This window comes from Protopterus annectens, chromosome 10.part0 (assembly GCF_019279795.1).
Source record: "Protopterus annectens isolate FY-2018-M chromosome 10.part0, PAN1.0, whole genome shotgun sequence".
Lineage (NCBI taxonomy): Eukaryota > Metazoa > Chordata > Ceratodontiformes > Protopteridae > Protopterus > Protopterus annectens.
In genome coordinates, this window is record NC_056744.1 from 299,082,752 (window position 1) to 299,110,539 (window position 27,788).

Consider the following 27,788-nt stretch of genomic DNA (forward strand, 5'->3'; position numbering starts at 1 on the left):
TAGAAACAATAATCAGTATAAATAATAAAAAACAGGATACTTATATATCTCAGCTAAGAGTTGTAGTCAACACCTCTCCTCCACTCTGCTCAGTGTGTATAGACAGAAACCCTCTCAAAGTTAGGGCTTAAATACCAGAAGATACAACCTTAGACAACTTTTTTTTTTTTTACAAAAACACAAAAGAACCAGCCCCACTAGCCAGCAGCCAATTAACACAATCTAGCCAAGGTAAAGAAAGGCTTCAGCTAATTCAAGATGGCCTGTTCATGTGCTTTGAACAATCACTGTATAAACAAACAAGCCCAGAGCCAGCAATTCTGAACTAGGACAATATTAAAGCATTAGCCTACAGACAGTAAGCACTACAGAAAGCCACAAAATGAAAGTTTTTAAACAGATAAAGGAGCAATGAGACTCTACAGAATGCTTTTTAACTGCAAACACATCAGTTACCCATGCAGATTAGTTAATAGCAATAAAAATACACTCAAAAACTATGCAGCAGGCAATAAAAGTGCTATATATAAATTGCTAGAAACAATAATCAGTATAAATAATCGAAAAAACAGGATACTTATATATCTCAGCTAAGAGTTGTAGTCAACACCTCTCCTCCACTCTGCTCAGTGTGTATAGACAGAAATCATCTCAAAGTTAGGGCTTAAATACCAGAAGATACAACCTTAGACAACTTTTTTTTTTTTTTTTTTTACAAAAACACAAAAGAACCAGCCTCCACTAGCCAGCAGCCAATTAACACAATCTAGCAAAAGTAAAGAAAGGCTTAAGCTAATTCAAGATGGCCTGTTCATGTGCTTTAGACAAACACTGTATAAACAAACAAGCCCAGAGAGAGAAATTCGGAACTAGGACAATACTAAAGCATTAGCCTAGTAAGCTAATTAGTAAGTACTACAGAAAGCCACAAAATGAAACTTTTTAAACAGATAAAGGAGCAATGAGACTCTACAGAATGCTTTTTTAACTGCAAACAAATCAGTTACCCATGCAGATTAGTTAATAGCAATAAAAATACACTCAAAAACTATGCAGCAGGCAATAAAAATTGCTATGTATAAATTGCTAGAAAAAATAATCAGTATAAATAATAAAAAAACAGGATACTTATATATCTCAGCTAAGAGTTGTAGTCAACAACTCTCCTCCACTCTGCTCAGTGTGTATAGACAAAAACCCTCTCAAAGTCAGGGCTTAAATACCAGAAGATACAACCTTAGACAACTTCTTTTTTTTTTTTTTACAAAAACACAAAAGTACCAACCCCCACTAGCCAGCAGCCAATTAACACAATCTAGCCAAGGTAAAGAAAGGCTTCAGCTAATTCATGATGGCCTGTTCATGTGCTTTGAACAATCACTGTATAAACAAACAAGCCCGGAGCCAGCAATTCTGAACTAGGACAATACTAAAGCATTAGCCTACAGACAGTAAGCACTACAGAAAGCCATAAAATGAAACTTTTTAAACAGATAAAGGAGCAATGAAACTCTACAGAATGCTTTTTTTAACTGCAAACAAATCAGTTACCCGTGCAGATTAGTTAATAGCAATAAAAATACACTCAAAAACTATGCAGCAGGCAATAAAAAGTGCTATGTATAAATTGCAAGAAACAATAATCAGTATAAATAATAAAAAAACAGGATACTTATATATCTCAGCTAAGAGTTGTAGTCAACACCTCTCCTCCACTCTGCTCAGTGTGTATAGACAGAAATCATCTCAAAGTTAGGGCTTAAATACCAGAAGATACAACCTTAGACAACTTTTTTTTTTTTTTTTTTTACAAAAACACAAAAGAACCAGTCTCCACTAGCCAGCAGACAATTAACACAATCTAGCCAAGGTAAAGAAAGGCTTCAGCTAATTCAAGATGGCCTGTTCATGTGCTTTAAACAAACAAGCCCAGAGCCAGCAATTCGGAACTAGGACAATACTAAAGCATTAGCCTACAGACAGTAAGCACTACAGAAAGCCACAAAATTAAAGTTTTTAAACAGATAAAGCAGCAATGAGACTCTACAGAAAGCTTTTTTAACTGCAAACAAATCAGTTACCTGTGCAGATTAGTTAATAGCAATAAAAATACACTCAAAAACTATGCAGCAGGCAATAAAAAGTGCTATATATAAATTGCTAGAAACAATAATCAGAATAAATAATCGAAAAAAACAGAATACTTATATATCTCAGCTAAGAGTTGTAGTCAACACCTCTCCTCCACTCTGCTCAGTGTGTATAGACAGAAACCCTCTCTAAGTTAGGGCTTAAATACCAGAAGATAAAACATTAGAAAACTTTTTTTTTTTTTTTTTTTACAAAACATAAAAGAACCAGCCCCCACTAGCCAGCAGCCTATTAACACAATCTAGCCAAGGTAAAGAAAGGCTTCAGGTAATTCAAGATGGCCTGTTCATGTGCTTTGAACAATCACTGTATAAACAAACAAGCCCAGAGCCAGCAATTCTGAACTAGGACAATATTAAAGCATTAGCCTACAGACAGTAAGCACTACAGAAAGCCACAAAATGAAACTTTTTAAACAGATAAAGGAGCAATGAGACTCTACAGAATGCTTTTTTAACTGCAAACACATCAGTTACCCATGTAGGTTAGTTAATAGCAATAAAAATACACTCAAAAACTATGCAGCAGGCAATAAAAAGTGCTATATATAAATTTCTAGAAACAATAATCAGTATAAATAATCGAAAAAAACAGGATACTTATATATCTCAGCTAAGAGTTGTAGTCAACACCTCTCCTCCACTCTGCTCAGTGTGTATAGACAGAAATCATCTCAAAGTTAGGGCTTAAATACCAGAAGATACAACCTTAGACAACTTTTTTTTTTTTACAAAAACACAAAAGAACCAGCCTCCACTAGCCAGCAGACAATTAACACAATCTAGCCAAGGTAAAGAAAGGCTTCAGCTAATTCAAGATGGCCTGTTCATGTGCTTTAAACAAACAAGCCCAGAGCCAGCAATTCGGAACTAGGACAATACTAAAGCATTAGCCTAGTAAGCTAATTAGTAAGTACTACAGAAAGCCACAAAATGAAACTTTTTAAACAGATAAAGGAGCAATGAGACTCTACAGAATGCTTTTTTTAACTGCAAACAAATCAGTTACCCATGCAGATTAGTTAATAGCAATAAAAATACACTCAAAAACTATGCAGCAGGCAATAAAAATTGCTATGTATAAATTGCTAGAAAAAATAATCAGTATAAATAATAAAAAAACAGGATACTTATATATCTCAGCTAAGAGTTGTAGTCAACAACTCTCCTCCACTCTGCTCAGTGTGTATAGACAAAAACCCTCTCAAAGTCAGGGCTTAAATACCAGAAGATACAACCTTAGACAACTTCTTTTTTTTTTTTTTTACAAAAACACAAAAGTACCACCCCCCACTAGCCAGCAGCCAATTAACACAATCTAGCCAAGGTAAAGAAAGGCTTCAGCTAATTCATGATGGCCTGTTCATGTGCTTTGAACAATCACTGTATAAACAAACAAGCCCGGAGCCAGCAATTCTGAACTAGGACAATACTAAAGCATTAGCCTACAGACAGTAAGCACTACAGAAAGCCATAAAATGAAACTTTTTAAACAGATAAAGGAGCAATGAAACTCTACAGAATGCTTTTTTTAACTGCAAACAAATCAGTTACCCGTGCAGATTAGTTAATAGCAATAAAAATACACTCAAAAACTATGCAGCAGGCAATAAAAAGTGCTATATATAAATTGCTAGAAACAATAATCAGAATAAATAATCGAAAAAAACAGAATACTTATATATCTCAGCTAAGAGTTGTAGTCAACACCTCTCCTCCACTCTGCTCAGTGTGTATAGACAGAAACCCTCTCTAAGTTAGGGCTTAAATACCAGAAGATAAAACATTAGAAAACTTTTTTTTTTTTTTTTTTTTACAAAAACATAAAAGAACCAGCCCCCACTAGCCAGCAGCCTATTAACACAATCTAGCCAAGGTAAAGAAAGGCTTCAGGTAATTCAAGATGGCCTGTTCATGTGCTTTGAACAATCACTGTATAAACAAACAAGCCCAGAGCCAGCAATTCTGAACTAGGACAATATTAAAGCATTAGCCTACAGACAGTAAGCACTACAGAAAGCCACAAAATGAAACTTTTTAAACAGATAAAGGAGCAATGAGACTCTACAGAATGCTTTTTTAACTGCAAACACATCAGTTACCCATGTAGGTTAGTTAATAGCAGTAAAATACACTCAAAAACTATGCAGCAGGCAATAAAAAGTGCTATATATAAATTTCTAGAAACAATAATCAGTATAAATAATCGAAAAAAACAGGATACTTATATATCTCAGCTAAGAGTTGTAGTCAACACCTCTCCTCCACTCTGCTCAGTGTGTATAGACAGAAATCATCTCAAAGTTAGGGCTTAAATACCAGAAGATACAACCTTAGACAACTTTTTTTTTTTTTTTTTTTACAAAAACACAAAAGAACCAGCCTCCACTAGCCAGCAGACAATTAACACAATCTAGCCAAGGTAAAGAAAGGCTTCAGCTAATTCAAGATGGCCTGTTCATGTGCTTTAAACAAACAAGCCCAGAGCCAGCAATTCGGAACTAGGACAATACTAAAGCATTAGCCTAGTAAGCTAATTAGTAAGTACTACAAAAAGCCACAAAATGAAAGATTTTAAACGGGTAAAGGAGCAATGAGACTCTACAGAATGCTTTTTAACTGCAAACAAATCAGTTACCCATGCAGATTAGTTAATAGCAATAAAAATACACTCAAAAACTATGCAGCAGGCAATAAAAATTGCTATATATAAATTGCTAGAAACAATAATCAGTATAAATAATAAAAAACAGGATACTTATATATCTCAGCTAAGAGTTGTAGTCAACAACTCTCCTCCACTCTGCTCAGTGTGTATAGACAAAAACCCTCTCAAAGTCAGGGCTTAAATACCAGAAGATACAACCTTAGACAACTTCTTTTTTTTTTTTTTTACAAAAACACAAAAGTACCAACCCCCACTAGCCAGCAGCCAATTAACACAATCTAGCCAAGGTAAAGAAAGGCTTCAGCTAATTCATGATGGCCTGTTCATGTGCTTTGAACAATCACTGTATAAACAAACAAGCCCGGAGCCAGCAATTCTGAACTAGGACAATACTAAAGCATTAGCCTACAGACAGTAAGCACTACAGAAAGCCATAAAATGAAACTTTTTAAACAGATAAAGGAGCAATGAAACTCTACAGACTGCTTTTTAACTGCAAAAAAAAATCAGTTACCCGTGCAGATTAGTTAATAGCAATAAAAATACACTCAAAAACTATGCAGCAGGCAATAAAAAGTGCTATGTATAAATTGCAAGAAACAATAATCAGTATAAATAATAAAAAAACAGGATACTTATATATCTCAGCTAAGAGTTGTAGTCAACACCTCTCCTCCACTCTGCTCAGTGTGTATAGACAGAAATCATCTCAAAGTTAGGGCTTAAATACCAGAAGATACAACCTTAGACAACTTTTTTTTTTTTTTTTTTTACAAAAACACAAAAGAACCAGTCTCCACTAGCCAGCAGACAATTAACACAATCTAGCCAAGGTAAAGAAAGGCTTCAGCTAATTCAAGATGGCCTGTTCATGTGCTTTAAACAAACAAGCCCAGAGCCAGCAATTCGGAACTAGGACAATACTAAAGCATTAGCCTACAGACAGTAAGCACTAGAGGAAGCCACAAAATGAAAGTTTTTAAACAGATAAAGGAGCAATGAGACTCTACAGAATGCTTTTTAACTGCAAACAAATCAGTTACCTGTGCAGATTAGTTAATAGCAATAAAATACACTCAAAAACTATGCAGCAGGCAATAAAAAGTGCTATATATAAATTGCTAGAAACAATAATCAGTATAAATCGAAAAAACAGGATACTTATATATCTCAGCTAAGAGTTGTAGACAACACCTTTCCTCCACTCTGCTCAGTGTGTATAGCAAGGTGAAGGAAGAAAGTCAAAGATGTAGCCATGAAAGAACAAAGAGAAAAAAAAACAAGGTAGAAGAAAAGGAACAGATAGCAGTCATAAGTATCAAAGGAGAACCAGAGACAGAGGTGACCATGCTGGAGCTAACATCGCAAAGAAAGCAGGAGAAAGGTGAACTAGAAGAGGTCTTGGCCAGAGATGGATAGAGAGTGAAACAAGAAGCACTTTGGAGAGTGTTTGCAGGAAGAATTCTGGAGGAATGGAAAAGTATTTAAGTGCAGTGCAGTGCTGGAGGTGACCAGAAAATAAAGTGAAGATGAAAAATGGAACTACAGTGAAAAGTAGGAAGAAAGAGGAATAGTGTCATGGGGCAGGAACTCTAGGAAATGAGAGTGAATGTAGGAACACTGAAGCGACAAGGGTATTAGTGACTGGAAAGCCAGTCATTGCAGGTATTAAGAGTCTTGACAAGAGAGTGTGGAGACCAGACTATGATAAACCAAGGAGGAGGTGACAAAGGTAATCATCAAAAGGGATTGGTCCTCCCATGATGCAATACGTGTAGGCACCAGTTACCTCTTAGAAGAGACAGTTGAGATGGCAGCAAGCAAGGCCAGGAAGGTGGCAAGACTGGTCGTTTAAGTTAGCATTCACATCAATATTATCTATTTCAGCAACTAGCACACTCTTGAATGAAATGTGTAGACAGTGCAATGACTATATGATTAGGCAGTGCAATGACTGTCTTTGACAATGAGCAAGGAAAAAGGGCATGAGGCTGGTTGGAAAATGGGAGATACCTGCCAGACAGACCAGTTTTATGACAGTGATACAATCCATCTTAGTACAGATGATGCAGTGGTATACAAAACTGATCATTCCTTTAAACTAAGACTGAAACTGGAATGTGTCACAGAAAAATACAGAGGATGGTAGCCAATTAGTCAACAGGCAGAAAAAGACACAGCACAGAGCAGAGAAACAAACAAGGATGACTATGAAAGTGGTCGGTATTATCAATTTGCAAAGCAAGGAATTTTGGATAGGAAGACGGTACAAATGTAGCTAATTATTTAGAAGGGAATGGGGCACATTGCTGGAATCAAAGAATATGGACCAATGAGAAGAGGAGGTAGGACATGGAAATGAGTGTGCATAGGCTGCACAGCAAAAATAGGGAAGGGAGATGTGGAGGTGAAGTAGTGAGCTATGAGAAGGAGAGCATCAAATGCAAAGATGGAGTGGTGGAGGAACACCCCTCTATGAAGAGGCAAGGGGATGGGGAGGATTAGAAGCTTTGGTAAGTGCTGTGGCCATTAAGTTAAAGGGAATACTGATGGATTGTATCAACCCCCATACATGTCAAGGGTGGTAGATATGAGAAGACAGAAGGGAGTAAATGAGTGGGATAGAAGGAAGAAGGTTATACTCATGATGCTTTGGGGATCAGACAGGAAGATTTTGAGTTCTGTGTTGAAAGAAAACAGTCACTGATTGAGGTCGCGGATTATAAGGTATTCAACTTGTCTTAGTAGATATAAGAAAAAAATGCAATTTTAGATAAAGTTTGAACTCCTAATCAAGGTGAGGGGGATCAAGAAAATCCAGGTGAGGGTGACTATGCCACTATGTGGCTTAGAGAGTGCAGATGGAAGTAATACAAGGACAAAAGCAATGAGGTATACTTTTAGAGCAGCGATTTATGATGAGCTGGGGAAGGAGGAGTTAAACATAATTTAGGGTACTGGGGAAAAAGCAGGAATAAATAAGTTTAGGAATGGGCCAGAGATTGATTAGAAAGGTATTTGAGAAATGGGCAAAAAGAGAAAAAGAACAGTCCAATGAGGCCAGCTAGGAATATGAAGATAATAATCAAGACAAAAGAAGGGAAGGTCAGAGAAGGTCAGTAAGGTATAATACAATGAAAACAGCTCTAAAGGCAAAACGAAGCTGAGCATGACAAAGTCACAGAGAGTTGGCAAAATTGGTCAGTACGATGAATAAAGTTTTTTTTTCAGATATTTAGCAGAAAAGATGAAGGGAGGACACCTGTGATAAGGCTAGGCACAGAGATAGCGTACAGTTGTGAGAATCAGATGTACTAAATTAATACTCTGTCTCATTCTTTACAAACGAATGTAGTGGAGAGTAACAGACACAAGGACAGATTTCAATAAAAGAATATATACTAAAAAATCAACAAATCAGCCCAGGAAGTCATAAAGAACCCCACTGCTTGCATAAAGAGCACTGATAAAAAGGCCCTGTTTCCACAATGCAGAGATTTGTGGTTCAGAGACACATTAGCTGGCATGAGAAAAGACTTAATTATCAACTAATTTACATGTATCTGTAGCACCGTTAATTATCATGTGTTCAGATCTGCATTTCCTGTTGTATTTAACAGTGGCAGTAGCTGTATCATGTAAAGACAAGAACTCCCCCCCCCATCCAGTCACTGCCCCCACACACACACACAAACACACCATGCACTCCATACTGTTCTTATATGATGAGACCATCCCCACTGTCTCCTTTTCCTGCCCTTGTAAATCTCAGGCAATTATGGTCAATTAATAATAGCAGACATTAGAGTTTCATGCTTCTTATTGTGCAGAAGCTGAGCTGAAATGCTAGACCTTTGTCCTTTGCCCTTTAAACTTTTCAAGTGACTCAGACTCGCATATATTAAAGTTCTCCCTAGTCTTCTGGTGTTTCTCCAATCATTGCCCAGCAGCCTCCTTCCCCCAAACAGACACTCCTATCCATTTCAAGTGTATTATACAAACAAACTCTTACAAAACTAACTTGTGAGTTAGAGTAGCAGATTAATGCTGGCTTTAGTTAAGCCAAGGTTGCAGAGCTCAAGGCCTTCCCCTACTTTCTACTTTTTTATACTGATATTTCATGTTATCCCTGGTGTTTAGTGGTTGGGCAGAAGAAATACCCTCTGTGAAAGGTGGGAGGGTGCAGTGGTTGAATCAATTTAATGCCTTTAAGGTTTGCTATTGCTAATATCCCTGATGTCTAATATTGCCCTGTCCCATGTCCCAGACTACCAAGTTACATTAAAGCAAGTACTAGTTTAGATATTTTTAAGAACAGCCTGGATGATTATTATGGGAACAAGTGTTTTGGTATATTGGCAAGGTAGAAGGGCAATAATGCCCGTGCTTGAAATATTTGTATGTATGTACATCAAATTCCTGGCAGCCACACACTCACACACATACCCACACATGCTGACCCCCACATATACTCACGCAGAGATTCCCTAACACTAACTGGCCACTAAACTCCCCTGCTCTTTCTTCTACCTCAATGGATGAACATGGCTCGGCTAGGTAAATTGTTTACCACAGGCAGCTCTATGGGGAGACCACGTCGCTAATTAGCATATGCCTCTCCCTCATACTGCCTTATTAGCATTTAGCACAGCTGTGGGGACACCCCACCATGGTGGAGGTTTCTCTGAATTTGATTAATTTACTACAAGGTGCATACCATACCTCATGTACACCATGTAGTAACTTTATAAATTCAACCTCTATCCTGCACTCATGCTAAACTATTAACTCTCTTAATGAAAGTGTCTGTTTAAGGCCTGAAGATTGTACTTTCATCCTGATCTATGCAAATATATTCACGTATACTTTAAGAATATAACTTTTTCCAGAAAGCACTTAGCTGCAACAATAACAAATGATGCATTTCACCTATAATATAAAAACACTTCCAGAATATGATCTGACCACCTTCCAACTGAGTTAACAATATCCATCTGAACTAATTTTTATATATAATTTTAATGAAGCAAAAAGTAAATACTTTAAAAACCCAACTTTATACAAAATTCTCATCAGATATTCAAACATTCTGGGTTAATACATACAATTTAGCTCACTGCTTTTCCAAACAAAATGGTTTGCTTTCAAGCATTTCATCCTATCCTATTAGGAATGAACAGTTTATAACATGATTAGAAAAATAAAAATTCTAAGATTCAATCACTAGAGTCTCAGATGAAAATATTAGAGTCCTTACTAGACATTAAGTTTCAGAAACATTATCAAAAGTGGCTTGAGTTTAGAAAGGAATATACAGAACTCCTTTATTAGACTTTTATAACTAAAATATAAAGATACAAGTCATACACATATTACAATGCTTAGACAACAGAAGAATTACTTAGGAAGCAATTTAGTAAAACCATCAAAAAATTCTTATTTCGTAATTTAATTCAGATCAGTACCACATATTCTAATACTCCAGCAGTACCTCATGTTGCTATGATCTTCTAGAAGGAATTTTATAGCCAAGCAAATTAAAAATTACTTTTAAAGGAGTAGATGGTGCAGTGGTGCAGCAGTAGCATTGTCGCCTTACAGCAAGAGGTTCGCTGGTTCGATTCTTGGCTGGGGTACTCTCTGTGTGGAGTCTGCATGTCTTCCCTGCATTCATTTGGGTTTGTTCCAGTTTCCTCCCATGTTACAAAGACATGTGCCTGGAGCATTTCTCCCTGGTTCTCTGCTGAAAATTGGCTTTGTTCCGAGTCAGACTTTCCTGGTTAATAAATGTCCAAGATGTCACCACTGATTTTACAGATGTATAACAAACCACAATTATCAGTATGAAAAATAAAAAGTGCCTTGGAAACAGAGAAAATTCCAACAGTTTTGCAAAATGTTTAAAAAAAAAAAGTAACACCAGATATTCATAATCTTGCCCATGTATATCTGATTCCCAAATGGTCACTTTTCCCTTTCCAGAAACTACTTAAAATGATTCTATTCCTTACAGATTAACACAACTCTGTCAACTCAATCCTTGGTTTCAATTGATTCGAAAACAGATTTATATCAAAGAAATAAAGACAAACGATGTTGCCTTTTTAACTAATAATGTACGTAAAGTTTTTTATACTATCAGCAGGGAATTTATATATACGTTACTGGAGAAACTGGCAGTTGCAATATGGCTGATCAATGCTATTGATTCTGGCAAACATTGTCAACAACAGTCACAAAACTATCCCCTTTAAGCAAGACAATGGAGTTAGATCATTATTTTCAGCTAATTCACGCAAAGTATTCTTGGCTACTGGGTTAGCAAACTAAAATTAAACCTTTTATGTTTAAGCTGAAGCAAGTTTAGCAGTGCAACAGTTCCATCAGAAAATCAAACATCTAGGCTGTTATATCAGCTATCTTTGCTCCCCTTGATTATAACCCAGTATTCTAATGACAAAATTATGACACAGAACTGTAATTCCTTTCATTAAAGAGTTAACTCAATGTCATAAAAATGCTCTTCTTGCCATATGATTCTACCTCACTGTAAAAGCAGATTTTACTTTACACAGCAAATGAATATTTGAAAAAAAAAACTACTCTAATTTGGAGGTCCCTCATACATCCTATTGATTATTACTTGTGCAGGATAAACAAAAACATGTGGTCACATTATTAGACTGGGAGTACAATGCTGCTGCACAGACTGCAACAAACATCCAGCAGTAGAATATCTTTCCAGAAGCAAAAGGGAAGAATTGATACCATAGACTCATCTTACTCATGCAGTATTTTTTTATTCCCTTCCAACCAACCTGTTTTTCAGAAAAAAATGGATTGACAATTCAAAAAATGTCATGTACAATTCCCTGAATATTATAAATCACCGATGATATTTTAGCTTTTTAAAACTGTTTATACATAGGGATCACAAAATCAAGTATACCTAATTAGGAGGTATATTTGATTTACATTCTCAAATTAACTTTTACCCTTAATTCCTAACAGAATACTGCTATAATGCAAGCTACACAAAAATAAAAATAAACTTCACTGCACTTGCAAGTTTTAGGTAACACCTCTGCATTTCAGTGCAGGTCAGGTGTATTGCAATCACTGCATGGACTACTGCATTATTTACTTCTTTAGCTGCAAATCATTTAGTACCTCCACACTATAGACTAGCAAACTAGTAAGAGCTTTCAAAACCTAATTTCCATGTTCAAATGATCACAGAGATCTAAACCTGGAAAGGGCCTCCACTTTGGTAAGGTTGCTGGTGAAAAAAGTATTTATTAAAACTGTACCAGCATCATAGAGTTGCCTCCCAGAAGCCAGCAGAATTATATAAATGTCATTATTGTTTGAAAGCTAGTATATGGGTATAGCTGCTCCAGTGACAATGCCTAACTGGATCTGCAATTGGTATAGTTGTTTCATTTCCATTTCTGTTTATAAGTCAATAACATAGCTGTCTTGTGTATAATCTAAGTACTAGTTATTTCACAACATATTCATTAGTTTGTTAAATGACGTCTGAACTAGCACTGATCTCCAGAATAACAAACCCATTAAATCTCTGTGGCTGTCATGAAAATAATCTATTTTCTTAATGCTTGGTGGCATCAGCATGACTGAATGAGATCTGTATTGTGTTTTCTCTGTATTTCCCTTTGTAACCCTTTGTTCCAGTTTAAAGTTCACTATATTCATTTGTTACATTTAACTGACATATTGCTGTAAATTTGCTAGGGTTTAGTTTATGTAGTTCATGAATAAAAAGCAGGTACTGACCAGGCTACCTCCTACCTGAGTAAAATGATACATTTTTTAAGTCTTGTTTGGTGGTGTTTTGTTAATACAGAATGAAATGTCATTCTATGATCAATGCATCCATGCCAAATGTTATAAAGCTGAAAAATGTTGTTATCTCCTTTATAAACTTAGTAACACATTATTTTAGAAGTGTGGAAAAGCTATAGAAGTTTTTGAACTATTTCAATGAAAAGGCACTTTTGAATACAAATTTAAAATAAACTGAGACAATGCATTTGAAGAACATATTAATTTAAATGTTCATATATTAGCAGTAAGCTGCGGTGGTGTAGCAGTAGCGTTGTCGCCTCACAGCAAGAGGTTCTCCCATTCAATTCTCGGCTGGAGTGCCTTCTGTGTGGTGTCTGCATGTCCTCCCCGCGGTCAAGTGGCGTTCAAAAGACATGTGTGAATGGGCGTGCCTTCGTTGAAGGTTGGGCATCGGGCTGGCACCTCAGTACAGTAAAAATTGCCTGCCAATCATTAGCGGACCGGAGTTTCGCTGTTGCGACCCCTAACCAGGAAAAGCCGAAAGTAAAACAACAGCAACATATTAGCAGTGGCATTGTGAGCTTGATCTGTTGCCTTTTTATTGCCATTACTAACAGTTATTTTTGTTAAAAAGTGTCTGCATTTCAGTGGACACCAGTTCCCAGCTTTCAACACTTAATCTGTGATACTTTTGCTCTGCTGCACCTATTTCTAGGCTCAGTGCATTTTGCTTTTAATTAGCCAGCTCTGCCTTGCATTTAAAGGCTTTGGAAGTGCAACATTTTGTTTTATTTTCATTTTCCTGGTAGTGTAGTGTAATGATTTTGTAGACTGGCAGACCAAATAATCAGAAGCCTGCATTTCTTTAAAAAGCATTTGCTTATGAGTGGATGCATACTAGAACAGAGGAATGTTATCATTGTCAAGAGACAAGACTGCTTGTAAAACTGGTAAGGCCACCTTGTATGATATAGCTGCTACTCTAATTCTGAAAATATACTTTAGTACTTCCCTTAAAAAAGGACGCCTCTCCAATTTATCTATTGTCACTGGCTTACACTAGTTACTGTACAAGTTTTACTGCTATCTTCTGGGCTTTGGTATATTTACTATTATGTTCTCTGTTGTTCATCTTTATGCTTAAGACCTAACTAAAATATCCCCAAATTCATGTTATTATATTAGCATTCTTTTGATTGTAATATATAGTCAACTATAATGGATTCACTTAATTCTTATGTGTTGGAAATCCTACTTTAAAACAAGTATCTCATTGAATGCTATTTCTGTGGGGTCTATACTAAGTGCATGTAACCTGACATTACTTTTTGCGATAACTATATTAAATTAAAAGAACTCTTTCATACTTTAGAGAGTGAGAAATTAAGTGAGCAGCCTGCGTGTTCTTGTAATATTTTTTCAAAGGTAAGGACTGTTAGTGAATTTATTAATTTGTGGTATACTGACATGACAGATGGGGTAGTGCAAATTCGCCTTACAAACCCAGTTCTCTACAATCAACTAAGTCAAGCAGTTGTAAGAAAGGACTAAATAACATAACACATATTATAACCCACTCTGTTTCTAGAAAAGGAAGAAGTTTGAATCCGAGGAAGAAAAAAACACAAACAATAAACTTTTAAATATGTAATTTTACTTCAATCAAGCATGCTAAACATGAATTAAATCAGACACCTAAATGTAGATGGGAAACAGTTTCTTTCAAGCATACATTCAGATACATATAAGTACGTAGTTCCCAGCTGATGGATACATCACAACAGGTTGCCTTGGACTGTAAATAGGCTTTATGTGAAAACTTATATTCAGAAGTAATAAACTACAGTTTTGTCCAGTTCCAACCATGTAAAAGTGCCAGACTCTCCCAGCTCAGACAACATTAAGATACCTAATCAGGCCAGATGTCCTGATGATATCACAACTGTAGATAAAAAACACTACTCAGGGTGATCAATTTGAGCATTCTGAAATCACATGATGATGTTATACATAACAATGTACTATTTGGACAAGCCATAATTGATTCTTATCATGAAAAAATTGCAAGCGGCATGCCGTTTTGTTTTTTCATTAATAAAATAGTGTGATATATTTATGACTTGGAACGTTTAAATTTATCAGCTCCGTGGTGCATTAAGAACATTTAGTACAGGCAGTCTGGGAGCTTTATAGTACGCCTTCAGGTTCTACTTTTGTGGATTTATTTGATTCTTATCATGAACAAACTTGCATTTCATGTACTCATGATGCCACAATGGACATGCAGGTTAAGAAAATAAGTAGAAATAGTAATAATATTGCTCTTCCTGATGATGCAATATTTATGTTACATAACAAAAAAATGAAAAAAAGATGTGAGCTGGGGAGAGATTCTAAAGATACAAATCTTATGCCTTCAGCTGCAACTGACTTCCCTTTTCCCAAAGAAGTGCTAGTCCTGATTATATGCTTAAGCTTACAAATAGAAGCATACGTTGCCTAAGTAAAAACCATTTTACTGTGAGTGCTCTAGCTGGTCTAAAACTATCAGATGTAAAATATAACAACTAAACTGCTTCATGAAAAGACGTGTTGCAATCTAATCCTAGTCCATGCAGGAAACAATGGCCTGAGGTCAACACCACTTAACTATATGAAAAATGCCATTCTGGAAAACAAAATGTCTAAAGAAACTTCTATTCACCTTATACTAAGTGAAATAATACCAAATCCATGCTGGAATGACTATTTGCCCACATTTTCAATACTTGTTTAAAGTTACTTTGTACAGTATACAACATCAAACTTATCCAATATTGGGAAGACTGTAGCTACAATAATCAAATGTTTTCCAAAGATGAACTTCATCTTATTCAATATGAGACTGTTTTTATATCAGAGAAAATTAACGAATGTCTGAAAACTTTTTTACACAATCCAACACATCAACCTGTTGCAACCCAGCATATAAAAGATATGATACAACTTTGAAATGATTAGTTACTGAACATAATGACCCAGTAAAGCAACACAGAAATCTTGGAACATGTCAGTACTACAGATTTCAAATTACACAAAATATAAATGTGTCAGAGAAAACTCTAGGGGCAGGGGAGTAACATTATGGATTCAGAATAATATTCCATCTTCACATGTAAAGTCAGTTAATGAAATAGAATGTATATTTGCTCAGGTTTTTGATCCTTTATCAAGTGAATTCTTTCTACCAAAACTATTTATGACAGAAAATTTGCAGGTATCATAATTAGGGATGACCTATCTTGTCACTGAAGGTGCCAGATGCATTAATATTCTTTTTTTTCTGTTTCACACACCTTTATTGAGTTATCACTTGTGACATAAGCAAACTTACATTCATATAATAGTAATCAAACTATATTAACATAATAAACATTATACTTCACATATATTGCTATATATAATGTAACCTAAGCAATATCACATAAAATATTAAATTCCTGCTTTTTAATCAAGAAACATCTTTATTAAACCATCACTTACTACACAGGCAATCATACATTTATATAAATGAAAACAAACCACTCCAACACAATCCTACTTTCAAGCATTTTACATCACAAACCATACTGACACATTCCCAGTTGCAAACATTATACATCACTTATAATCTACCCAATCTTTCTCACTCAAACATTACATAGCTCATTTAAGTCCTGCGACCTTTTAGACCTCATTCATCCCTTGTATGAATTGTTCCCACAATTCCCATTTTTTCCTATGTAGTTTGCTCCTACCCTTTCCTAAACATCTCAATTCCAGTTGTTTTATCTCTGTTACTATATTCGCTACTTCAAGTATAGATGGTTTAGATTTTGATTTCTGTTTTCTAGTAATTGCTTTTTTTGGCAGCCACCATTATTAGACACATCAAGGTCTTACCATGTCTAGGCAATTCTAATTCTGTATCATAGCTCAGAAAAATCATCTCCCTCATCAGACCAATCTGCCCACCCAGCATCTCCAACAGTGCATCCCGCAGGAAATTCTTAAAGTCTGCCAACTCACAGCACTCCCAGAAAATATGTTTCCAACTACCTCTTTCTTCTACTTCACACCTCCAACATTTATTGTCTGCCTAAGGAAAAATTCTTTGGAGTCTACTCGGGGTATAAAAATATGTATGTAAACATGTCCAGGTGAAAATCCTAAATCTTCTAAATTTTGTTGCATATTTGGCAGACATACATATATCCTCCTATTGTTTGTTTGTGAATTGCTTATGCAATCTCTCTTCCCAATCCTTTTTTAACCTCCTCTGATTGAGTCTTATAGTTATCATGCAGTATTTTATATGCTCTACTAATTATTCCTTTTTTAGAGACATTAATATTCTTGATCTGGTTCTGAACAATAACTCTTGCATTATTAACAACTTAATAACCAGGACATCCCTTGGACTTATACATTACAACTCACTGAAGTTTCCATTAAACGTACAGACACCTGCACTAGGAGTTCATAAAAATACAATTATGAAAGAATCAATTATGGGAGTTTAATAGAATTAATACAGTTAACAAACTGGCACTCATGTTTATTGAATCACAATGTAAAATATGAATACAATACTTTGCATGGATTTACTTCTTAATAACCTTGAATTCAGACTTACTTATAAGCATAAAATCACCTAGCTATATACATTGCTTTGTGACACTGTTCAAACCCACCTCTCTAATTCTAATATAATCCTTTTGATATCAATATCTATATCTATATCTATATCTATATCAATATCTATATCTATATCTATATCTATATCTATATCTATATCTATATCTATATCTATATATGTATCTATATCTGTATCTATATCTATATCAATATCTATATCTATATCTATATCTATATCTGTATCTGTATCTATATCTGTATCTATATCTATATCTATATCTATATCTATATCTATATCTATATCTGTATCTATATCTGTATCTGTATCTATATCTGTATCTATATCTGTATCTGTATCTATATCTGTATCTATATCTATATCTGTATCTATATCTGTATCTATATCTATATCTGTATCTATATCTATATCTATATCTATATCTGTATCTGTATCTATATCTGTATCTATATCTATATCTGTATCTGTATCTATATCTGTATCTGTATCTGTATCTATATCTATATCTATATCTGTATCTATATCTATATCTATATCTATATCTATATCTATATCTGTATCTGTATCTATATCTGTATCTATATCTATATCTATATCTATATCTATATCTATATCTATATCTATATCTGTATCTATATCTATATCTGTATCTGTATCTATATCTGTATCTATATCTGTATCTATATTTGTACCTGTATCTATATCTATATCTGTATCTATATCTATATCTGTATCTGTATCTGTATCTATATCTATATCTGTATCTGTATCTATATCTGTATCTATATCTATATCTATATCTATATCTATATCTATATCTATATCTGTATCTGTATCTATATTTGTATCTATATCTATATCTGTATCTATATCTGTATCTGTATCTATATCTATATCTATATCTGTATCTATATCTGTATCTGTATCTATATCTATATCTATATATCTGTATCTGTATCTATATCTGTATCTATATCTATATCTATATCTATATCTATATATGTATCTGTATCTGTATCTGTATCTATATCTGTATCTATATCTGTATCTGTATCTATATCTATATCTATATCTATATCTGTATCTGTATCTGTATCTATATCTATATCTATATCTATATCTATATCTATATCTATATATATATCTATATCTATATCTATATCTATATCTAAATCTGTATCTGTATCTGTATCTGTATCTATATCTATATCTGTATCTATATCTATATCGATATCTATATCTATATATATATCTGTATCTATGTCTATGTCTATATCTATATCTATATCTGTATCTATATATCTGTATCTGTATCTATATCTATATCTATATCTATATCTATATCTATATCTATATCTATATCTATATCTATATCTATATCTATATCTATATCTATATCTATATCTATATCTATATCTATATCTATATCTATATCTATATCTGTATCTATATCTATATCTGATATCTGTATCTGTATCTATATCTATATCTATATCTATATCTGTATCTATATCTATATCTATATCTATATCTATATCTATATCTATATCTGTATCTATATCTATATCTATATCTGTATCTATATATATATCTATATCTATATCTATATCTGTATCTGTATCTGTATCTATATCTATATCTATATCTGTATCTGTATCTATATCTGCATCTATATCTATATCTATATCTATATCTATATCTGTATCTATATCTGTATCTATATCTATATCTATATCTATATCAATATCTGTATCTGTATCTGTATCTATATCTGTATCTATATCTGTATCTGTATCTATATATATATCTATATCTGTATCTATATCTATATCTATATCTATATCTATATCTATATCTATATCTGTATCTGTATCTATATCTATATCTGTATCTGTATCTGTATCTGTATCTATATCTGTATCTGTATCTATATCTATATCTATATCTATATCTATATCTATATCTATATCTATATCTGTATCTATATCTATATCTATATCTATATCTATATCTATATCTGTATCTGTATCTATATCTATATCTATATCTATACATTTATCTATCTCTGTATAGCTATTTATAATTTGCCTCTGAACCTGCCTTATACTCCACCTCTTAATTAATTTCTAAACACTAATCGTATGATTTATTATCTATCTGACAAACTCACTGATATAACTATTCAAATGCTCCATGTTCAACATTTAATAATACATAAGTATCATTCCTAATGCAATAATTACCTTTATTCTCATATGAATGCACTCTAATTAGCAAATGCACATGTAATTGTTAACGTATGTTACTTAATGCCTGCTCATATATATTACCGAATGTCTATATAAAAATGTTTGCAATGTGTTGGAGCTTTTATCCCCAGGCCTCTGCTAAGAAAAAGTTTTTGACTAAATTCAGATGGACAAATTAGGTAAGCAAAAGTAAAATAATATAATAAAATTAAGTATTTTACATTAAAATATTTTTCATCCCTGTCTGGATTTGGATCCTCCTAATCTGTATAAGAAAAAGCAAAGGAAATGTAAGGTTTTCAAGAAACAGCCAACAATAGCAAAAAAGAGAATTTTTTGTAAATACAGCAGATCACTTAAGAGGAAAATTAGAATGGAGGATATAAGTTTTGAAAGCAAACTTGCTGTGGATGCTAATAGGAACATATTTTATAAGCATATCAATTGAATCAACAACTCTCATCAACCAGTAAACTATAAAATCTGAAGGCAGTGTAATTATTCATCCTTTGTAGCTAGCACACTTACTCAACCAATACCACGTAACACAGTTCAGTGCTAGATCTAGTTTTGACAGATAATCAAATAACATTGTAATTCCTGACAATTCAACTTTCCTTATTATATTTCAAGAGAAGCTAGAAAGAGCTTTTAGTAAAATTAAGAATTCAGCTTCTGTGGTCCTGCTTTGATCCCCCCATGTAGTTACCAATAATTAAAAATCACTTACTACCAATATTATACCTAATATTTAAAAAGCTATTGCAAACAAGTACTGTTCCTAGCTCATGGAATACACCTACTACAACATTAATATATAAAAAAGGTAATTAAAGTTATGTTAAAAACTATAAACCTTTTAGCCTCACTTCTTTTCTGGAAAAACACTTTGAATGATGTATTACTGAAATATTGGGGAACAATAACACACTTATCGCCATTTTGGACTTAGATGAACATGGTTTTGTAAATGGTAGATCTACAATGACAAGTTTATTAAGGTTTTGTGAAAAAATGACTAAGGCCGGATCTAAGTTTCTTATGTGGAATACTTTTCACTTAGTCAAGTCCTTTGACTCCCTTCTTCACTAGGTAATATACCAAAGTCTTATCAAGGCTAAGGTTAATATACTCCCGGTAAAATAGATTGTCATGGTTAACTAAGAGATAAAAATGCATAACCACACTCTCTTCCTATTCATGTTGGAGTTACACAAGGCTCTGTTCTTGGACTGGCATTATTTAATATTGCATTTGCCTTCATTCCTAGATCTATGGCATGCTGAATAAATAAGTATACAGATGACTGTAAAACTGGGTTCTTTGTACAAAATGAATATGATATTGAGCACTTAAGGTATTATATGAGATGGCCTAGGAATTAGACACACAACACAGATCTACATTTTAGTTATGACAAATGTAATGTAATGTATTTTAGAAAGACTGCGGTTTGTTCACATGTGTACCTACTAGAACATCATCTAAGGGAGGTAATGCAGTATAAAGACCTGGGAATGACCATGACCACTAATCTTTCCTTTGACACATATGCTCAGCTGATAAGTAATAAAGCAATATGTCAAATGGGAGGGTCTATATCAGATAGTCGAAGTTCCGTAACTCTGAACACCTAATGTTCAAAACATTATGTTCGAAGTTACAGAACTTTGACTATGTAAAAAAAAAAAAAAATACAACAGACAAACAAATAAATTGTTGTAAGCAGAGGTCAAGCCCCCCCCCCCTGCACCCCCCATGCTTAAATATACCAACTCTGAGATCACACCACATTGAAGTGAATGGAAACCTCCGCTTATGGAGAATTCCATTTATACGCTCAAACTTTTACAAATTCTAACATATGGTCTCGACCATATATAGTTCAAACTTGTAAAAGTTCGACTACATGATAGGAACCCAAATGGGATACATATTTAAAAATCTTAGCACAAGAAATGAGATACATCTTACACTACTATATAAGGTGTATAGTAAGCAAATCTTAAGAGTGCAATAACATTTTTTGTATATACAATTTCGGTTAGTTGAATTACCTTGAGAGAGTACAAAGAAAATTCATCAAAAGGATTTTACTTCATGAGATTACAGTAACAGTAATAGATGCAAATGCCTGAATTTACTTAATATTCATTATAGTTACATCAGTAGTAAATTATTATCTCTCTCTCGTAACCCCTCTTGGGATTAACCTCCCTATTCACCTGTCTCTCCATAGCCACCATCTGAACCTCTTATCTCCTCACAGTCACTCACTGTATCCACCCCAAATCCCCCACCTAAACTGACAACATTACTATCACCCCAACTCACTCAAGCATATACCCCACCATATACACCAAACTCTCCTTATAACATGCCCCTCCCATGTACCACTTCTATCCATCTAAAACGCAACCAAGTCTACAATTTTACTACCTAATCATCCAATACCTAAAAACTATCACCTGTATAACTACCCAGCGACTACTAGGAGGAGAAATTCACCCCAACCCCGAGCCAGCAACATCTGCTAATATGCCATGTACCCATCACTATCCAGCTAAGCACAAACCCACTGGCTTACTGATACTAAATATGAATACCCGCAGTATCATGAATAAAATAGAAGACCTTTACGCTGCCATCTCCTTATATAACCCTGATATTATTCTCATCACAGAGATGTGGCTTAAACCACATATTAAAGATAATTCCATATCACCCCTCCTGGGTATAACATTCTCAGGGCAGACCGGCTGCATAAAAGAGGTGGAGGCTTAGGTCTACTTCACAGAACCAACCTACAACTCCAACTCCTCCAAAAGGATTCCCCCAACTTCAGCAATGCAGACTATTTGCAAAACTCTCCTACTGCGTATCTATATACTCCCAGGTGGCAAACTAACCACCTTAGAATCCATACTTCACTGGGCCTCATACTCCCTCCCTCAAGAAACTATCATGCTAGGTGATTTAAACATTGACTGGAACTCCGTCCATTCTCCCACCCCCATCCACCACATTAACCCATATAACTTCACCCAAATTATAGATGCTCCCACACACATTACAAAAAGAGAATCTATACTTGATTGGATCCTCACAAATCAACCAAACACTGCCCATCAATGTGGCACCCTACCAAACTCTCTGAACAACTACAGCCCCACTTTTATCCTCAATTAAAAATAATTAACTCTCCCCACCTTCTACTAACCCACTCTAACAAAAATTTTCCTAGAGGCCACTTCATAAGAGCCTTGCAACATTGGAACTGGTGTCCCATCAAAACCCTTTCATTAGACAAAGCAGTTGATTACTTCAACTCCACATTCTTAAATATCTTCAACCAACTAGCCTCTTAAAAACTATCAGAATATGTAGCAACCCCACCCCTTGGCTCCAGAAAACCACAAAAGTCCTATTTAGAACCAGGGATAAAGCCTGGAAAACCTGGTGCCATATTAGATCACCCACAGCTAGGCAAAACTTTCACGAGCTCCAGAACAAAGCAAAAAAGCAGGTTACGCTCGATAAACAAAACTACTATATCACTCAACAAAACAAATACAGTACCAAACTACAAAAATTCTGGGCAACAATAAACAACATCCTACAGCTTGGAAGAACCACCACTCCCGTCCCAAATATAACAGGTACAGACCTGGACATATCCTCCAGCTTTAATAACTATTTCACCTCCTCAATACTCAAACTCTTAAACAACATCACTTCCTCCAACACCCCGCAACCACCTCAGGCCCAAATCAATACCATACCATTCACATCTATGTCTGTTCCTACCTCTACTATCCAAAACCTCCTAGCGAAACTCAAACCAACCACCCTTGCAGCCTATAACCTTCCTGATGAATACCTCCAAATTGCATCCACAGCTATAGCCTATCCCACTTCACTTCTAATAAATAGATCCATCACCAAACACATTGTTCCATCCCTGTAGAAAACCTCATATATCTCACCACTCCACTAAGGTGGCCCCTCCCTAGACCTTTCCAACTATCGACCAATTGCAATTCTGTCACCCCTCTCTAAGATCCTAGAAAGATGTATTCATCACCAGTTCCTCTCCTATCTCCTCACCAACAACCTTCTCTCCTCAACCAAAGATGGATTTCGCCCATCTCACAGCACCACTACTGCCCTACTCAAATTCACCACTGCTATAAACTCTCACAGAAATCTAGGCAAATTTGTCTCAGCTACCTTCCTAGATTTATCCAAGGAATTCGGCACAGTCTCACATAATAAACTACTGTCTTGTCTGTCTGACCTCAACCTTAACAACCCCACCATACTCTGGTTTAAAAGATATTTAGATAACAGCCAACAATCTGTCAAATGGTATAACTTTCTATCCCCCCCACTCCCAACCTCCTTAGGCATGCCACAGGGATCAGTCCTAGGACGCCTTCTTTTTAATATCTTCACAAACCAATTCCACTCAGCTACCTCTAAAGCCAACATAGTCCAATATGCTGATGACACAACTCTTATATGCTCTGCGCCCAACATCCAACTTCTCCATCAAAAAGCACAAGAAGCCTTCTCTGAAATAGATAATTGGCTTAACAACTCACAATTCATACTAAATCCCAAGAAAACACAACTAATGCTATTCCACTCTACTAAAATGAGCAACCTTATCTTCTCTATACTGTCCTCCAGCAAAACAAAAATCATCCCTGTCACTGACGCTAAACTCCTAGGAGTTACCACTGACCAGCAACTCAAATTCACAAAGCACATATGAACAACCATCACTAAAGTCCACAAAAAGCTAGGTTCCCTCTATCGATGTAAAAGTTATCTAACTACCGAATCTTGAATTGCAATAGCCAGGGCCCACCTCCTATCTACTCTACTTTATGCATCCCCGATTCTAACTAATCTTTACAAAACTGATCTTAATAAACCTTCCATCTGTTACAACAAAATTGCTAGATTCTCTACCAATGCCAAATCATGATACCATCACTGCCTTTCCCTACAAGCCTTGCACTGGCTTGAATTTCCGAACCTATTAAGGTACCATCAACTCAGCCTACCTCATCTAGTTCTCTACTATCCTGAGAAAACCCATGACCTGACTGGCATGCTGAACTTCTACAATTCAAATAGACAACTTCAGTCCTCCAACAAAGCCTTAATCGAAACCATCACATGCAAAAACAACTCCGGGGAATCACTATTTGCCCATGAAGTAGCAAAAATATGGAACAACCTTCCCCCTGACCTCAGACTACAAAACTCCACACCCTCCTTCAAAAACCTACTTAAAACATACGTCTTCACCAACCAGCTATGCAGCTGTAATTGACCACCTGAAGCCTCGTCCACCCACTATTTCTATCTGTCCTGGACAACATAAACATCACCATCTAACTATACCTATCCATGTGTGAGCAATAACCTATATATGAGTGTATGTGGTACGATGCTAGGGTAATCCTATGGGCTAAGCTTGTAAAGGCTCCAGGACCTTAGCCTAGTACACACCTATGAACATGTGTGTGTATATGTATGTATAGATGTATGTATAGATGTATGTATGTATATGTGTGTATATATGTATATGCTCCTACAAGTATATTTGCTGGAATGCATATATGGAAACTTAAACATTTATATACTCTTATTCAGTTGTGAAATATCTTGCAATGGTTTACCAGGTTCTTAACTACTCTCATTGTAAGTTTTGTACACTTGTATTTTCAACCAAAAGGGGGAATATTCTCTTATTGTATACTAAAGGCTGTAAAGTCTCCAGTCTGTATGCTACTACTCTGTGATGTCTCTTCTGTAAAATTTTCTTCTCTCTGTAAACTTATGGAGGTTTTCTCCCCAGGACTCCACTGAAAATGGACACTTGTTGTCCAGTTGGACTATCCTGGCAAACAAATGTTAAATAAATATAAATAAATTATTTATTTGCCTATAAAGTCTTTTACGGCTCTAGTTTACAAGCTATCTTGGACATAAAAATTTACAGCTGTAGTTTAACATGGAGTCATAAGGATATGAAGATTGATTTAAGTACTATAAGGACACAATTATGTCATTGTTACTTAACTCAAAGATTGGTGACATAGAATAAATTATTGCATCATATTAGAGACAGTAAGAACTTAAAATCCTTTAAGAGACAACTGGGCTCATGGGCTGGAGACAAGGTGTTCGATCCAGAAATCTTGGGGTCAGTATTACTAGATGGCCATATGGTCATAATGCTGGTACGCAACTCATGAACTTCTGAATTAGTTTAATTTAGCCAAAGGCTGCATTACTGTGGCTACTGAGGGAGAAAAGCCTCACAGTACAAATTTTGGCTCTATTCAGCCTAAGCAAAGTTTCTTTGGGAGGTGGGATGAAGTAAGAGTCCTAAGAACAGAGCTATATGAACAACGGGGGGGGGGCATGCAAACTTCATCCAAACAGCATCTAATGACATCTACTGTGCTCCCTGATCCTAGAGATGACAGACAGTAATGGTAGCCACCATGTTGTCTTGTAGACACTGATGAAATGGTCATAACATTACAATTTCTTGAAATAAAAGACTTTTATTTTTTTGGCAGAAGTAACTGATTTTAGTCTGTGTCAGTACAGCCTGCTGCCATACATAACAGCACTAAAATCAATAACAAGGGCAGATCCATTTTCTCTCAGAGGATTTAGTTGTTTGAACCTCCTTTATATACTTAAATTCAAAAGATTTAAAAAAACTTCAATAACCAAAAGACAAGGTTACATGGGAATAAATACACCTTTATAAGGTTAATATGCTACATCTTATCTCAAGAGATTTTCTCACATTTAAATTGGCTGTTGCTAGCCAGCTGGAAATAATGCCAGTGAGAATTAACAATAAACAAAATGGAGGTATTATTTGCAGATAAGTAATGGAGCTGGGTTTCTGCTATTAAAATGCTCACTATGATATATAATGTTACATTCAACATTGATTTTACTAAAAATGACATCTTATTTGTTGCTGTATGTCCATCACAGATATCAGCACAAATGGAAGTTGTATGAATCAAAATTACACAAGTGTATGCAGTACTTATTAATACCGCAGGTGCAAATGTAACATCAGAAAGACAGTTATTGCTTTCAATCTGATTTTATGGCAGTAATAAAACATGATAAACAATGTTTAATTTTGAATCGAAATACATATTACAAATTTGTAATATTTAATCAGTAGCAAGATGTTATACCTTCCAGTTTAGACAATCAGGAAAACTTCTGTTTTCAAACTGTATTTTCTTTATGACACATGAGACAACTAGTTTTTTGTAATTGAAAACCAGAGAGTTTTTGTTATAGAAGTTTTCAAGCTGCAACATTTAGCACATAAACCACAGCGTCTAATAACTTTGATTGCACATAAAATCTAAAACATTATAATGAGAATTAAAATTAGAACTTACTTTTCTTTTCAGAAACTCTTCCAACTCAAGAAGCAAGGATTCTGACAGAAGCTGTTTCTGATGAACATAAATTTTCTTTTGTAGACCAGGAGGAAGGGGCATTGTCTTTGCCTAGCCAAATGTAAAATCAGTAAAGCTGAGGACAATGTACAATAGAAACAATTGATCCACAGTGAATTATCCTGTATGAATAATACCTGGAACAATCAAATTAATCCTTTGAAATTAGTTTAAATCGAGCCCTGAATGCATTATTATTAGTGTACTGTGTGGTCATATTCAATAGGTGTTAAGGCATACTGGTAAAAGCACCTGTTAGCAGTATTCAATGAGCCTCAGTTATTCAACACAGCATTACTTTGTTCATGTATAATACAATCCACTGTGCTTCCTCGTGATGAGTTTACTAATATGCTGAATTTGACTCCAAGTGAATGCGTCTTATTCTTTGAACTTTAATTGACCAGATCCATCACAAAGTCTTAAGCTTGAAAAAAGCATTCAGCAACATTATAAATTATTTATTGTGTGTATGGAGTAAATGGGAAACAGAAATGCATTCTTTACAGCTTGTGGATTTATAGACACACCTTGTTACATGAGGTATTATGCTGTTGCTGACAGAGAAAATAGTTGGCAGATGTACAGAATGAAACATCAAACAAAATCTCTAACATTAGTAGTTGGTAACCTTTTCATGTCAACATAGTATAAAGAAAATCCTTTCAATATATATATAATAGTGTACACTGCCTTCCATCCAAAATAAATATTTAT

The 27,788-nt window shown here is 34.9% G+C and overlaps 1 protein-coding gene across 1 annotated transcript in view; it reads right to left on the reverse strand.

Annotated features, from left to right (window-relative positions):
- Positions 1–27,370, reverse strand: part of LOC122814130 (WD repeat-containing protein on Y chromosome-like) — a 1,041,762-nt gene extending 1,014,392 nt beyond the window's left edge. Inside the window, exon 1 of the mRNA XM_044086745.1 lies at positions 27,012–27,370. Within this exon, the coding sequence (XP_043942680.1) occupies positions 27,012–27,113 (102 nt within the window). The 5' untranslated portion in view covers positions 27,114–27,370. The remainder of the gene's footprint in view (positions 1–27,011) is intronic.
- Between the last annotated feature and the right edge of the window lie 418 nt (positions 27,371–27,788).